General features: G+C 37.5%; 1 protein-coding gene across 1 annotated transcript; it reads right to left on the bottom strand.

The window, feature by feature from the left end:
* Positions 1-570: 570 nt before the first annotated feature.
* Positions 571-1,396, bottom strand: LOC116221588 (C-C motif chemokine 2-like). The gene is made up of 3 exons (XM_031572804.1): positions 1,278-1,396; positions 957-1,083; positions 571-806 (listed from the first exon to the last, which is right to left on the bottom strand). Exons 1-3 carry the CDS (start codon positions 1,345-1,347, stop codon positions 719-721), a joined length of 285 nt encoding a protein of 94 aa, XP_031428664.1. The 5' UTR covers positions 1,348-1,396; the 3' UTR covers positions 571-718.
* Between the last annotated feature and the right edge of the window lie 1,079 nt (positions 1,397-2,475).

Raw genomic sequence — 2,475 nt, 5'->3', positions numbered from 1 at the left:
ATCAGCAATTTTCTGCCAGCATCCTCTCTCGCCTTATTTGCAGCAACAGTGTTGCTTTTCGCTGTGATAATGAGTTTATATTCTTCATAGCTCTCCATTATAATGACCTGTTCCTCCTGACTGTCGTAGGCGGCAGCACAGGATTGGTCAATTTTTGTACAGAAGAAGAGTCAAATAATGCATCAAATGCGTTTATGGGAACGCGCACAGAGCCTGAAGCTGAAAGCCTGGGTTAACAAAGTAAGTTGAAAACCACCGTCGTGATACCAATTATCTCTAAAAGTTTAGGGTTTGTCGAGCCATCTCGCTCAAACAGACCGTGGGTATGTTGAACTTGTTTCATAGTAGCCTACACTCCTATGGCTCTGTGAATGGGAATCAAACAAAGTGGCTCGGACCGAGCCATAAACAAAAACTGTTGAGCACAAATATCAACAACCTTTCGCAAAACCTAATTAGGGATTATATCTTTAACCCTTTTTTATATTTTGCAGTATGTTTTCGAAAACAGAACAAAGTAGACCTACTTTGTTAAAAACAGAACAAAGCACACATGAATCCGATGAGAACTGCATGCTGATAAATCATTTATTTTTATATGTACAAGAATCCATAGACAAAAACAAACAAAAGAAGTTCTTGCTTTTAATTTCAATGCTGGTCTAAAGGGCTCTTCAAAAACAGAACATGACACAGTAAATGGTAGCCTACATGTCAATCATGCTTTGATCACTCTTTTAACAAGTCTTATCCCAAACTTGGAGGTAGGTTTCACACAGAAGTCTTTGTCCAAAACTGTTGTAGCACTGGGGGAGAAATGGCAGGTTGATGTTTTAATGTCTATTTCATGTAATGGTATTTTCATAGTTTATCTTTACAATCCAAGAAAGAAGTCAAAATTACTTCAACACAGTCAGTTGGAGAGAATGATATGTACATAGTTGAATTATACTTACACAATAGCCGGCTTGGGGCACTTTGGATTAGTTCTGTTGGCAGACCTAATTTGGCTCAGTGGAATGTTTATGTGTGTACCAAGGAAGTTAAAACAACAACCCATTGGAGCTGTTTCAATTCCATAAACTATAAGGAAGACAAAATGTGTAGATATTGTTATTCTCAAGATGCATGTCCACATGACTTATTAAGTGTTAGCACTGACAGTTTTTTTTTTTCATCGACGTACTGATACTGGATGTACTCCAAGTCTTCATTCCTAACAGTGAATTAACTGACTCTACCCTCTAAACTCAGTGAACTGTGATGTATGTACTTACTGAAAGCTTCAGAGGTGATGACCATCGTCATGGTCAATCCGAGAGCCAGGCAGATGCAGGTCGTCTTCATGATGCTACAGAAGAGGTCGTTGTTGAAGTCACTTACAGTGGCAGATTTCAAGTGGGGATTGAGGAGCTACCGTACCTCCTTAAATATTCCTCTGAAGCACGAATGGAATTTCCTGTGGCATATATTTCCAAATAGATTAATTCACGCCTACAGCATTGTCTCAGAAAGGAACGTCACCTTCGAGTTTTTTGGGTCCTTATCTGATGGTGAGATTAAGGTGATAAAGAGCTATAGCACCAGTTCCTGTTGCATGCACATCTTTGGAATAATACTAACCACAAAGAAAAAATTACAGTTTGTTTCTGTGTGAGGTGATAGCCATCGTTTGACATACCCCCACGTTGTTGTCCAGTAGATATAAAGTAATATAAACGTTAAGGAGCTAATGCATTGCCTATAACATGTGGAAGTGAACATAGAAATGGTCGACCTTATGGGGTTTCTATACCAGACACAAGCTAAATGTTAAACATAGAGCTTGTATCATTCGTGTGCTAGAGTTATGAATGTATTCATTCTGATATACTGTAACATAATCAGCTAACTAAAACATCTAGTTTTGTTTGTTCTATTGATCTATAGGGAGATGATCCTAGACCGCAGCAGAATATTCATTTATAACCTCTGCAATCTGTACAGCGCAGGGACTATTTAAGTGAATATTAATGCCTACTCTTGTTTTCTGATTTTCACTCTTGTTTACTGAAGAGCCTCTGAAGAAATAAGAAATGTAAATAGTAGATCTGATATCCTCACGATGGCACACATACTGTAAGTCAGATGTGAAAACATGATAAAAGTCTGTTCAACATTCGTAACAGTATATAATTAGTTATTAGCTATTCAGTTGATAGGTCATGGCAGCAATGGAAGTATATTAAGAGATGATTATTTGTATATTCTAAACTTTGAATCAAGAATGTTTTATTTTCAAGACAAAAAACAACACATTTCAAGTTTGACAAATCTGAATTTGATAGACAAACATGTTTGACTCGACGCGGGTGAGTCATTGCAGATAATAGTTTCCTCACTGTGTAGATTACATGGTACTATTTTTGTTAGAGACAAAACACACACACACACACACACACACACACACACTATGTCTGCTAATGTCATGGCTCT

This window comes from Clupea harengus, chromosome 8 (assembly GCF_900700415.2).
Source record: "Clupea harengus chromosome 8, Ch_v2.0.2, whole genome shotgun sequence".
NCBI lineage: Eukaryota > Metazoa > Chordata > Actinopteri > Clupeiformes > Clupeidae > Clupea > Clupea harengus.
Note: the sequence above shows the minus strand (reverse complement) of the source record. Positions and strands in the feature narration are given on the sequence as shown.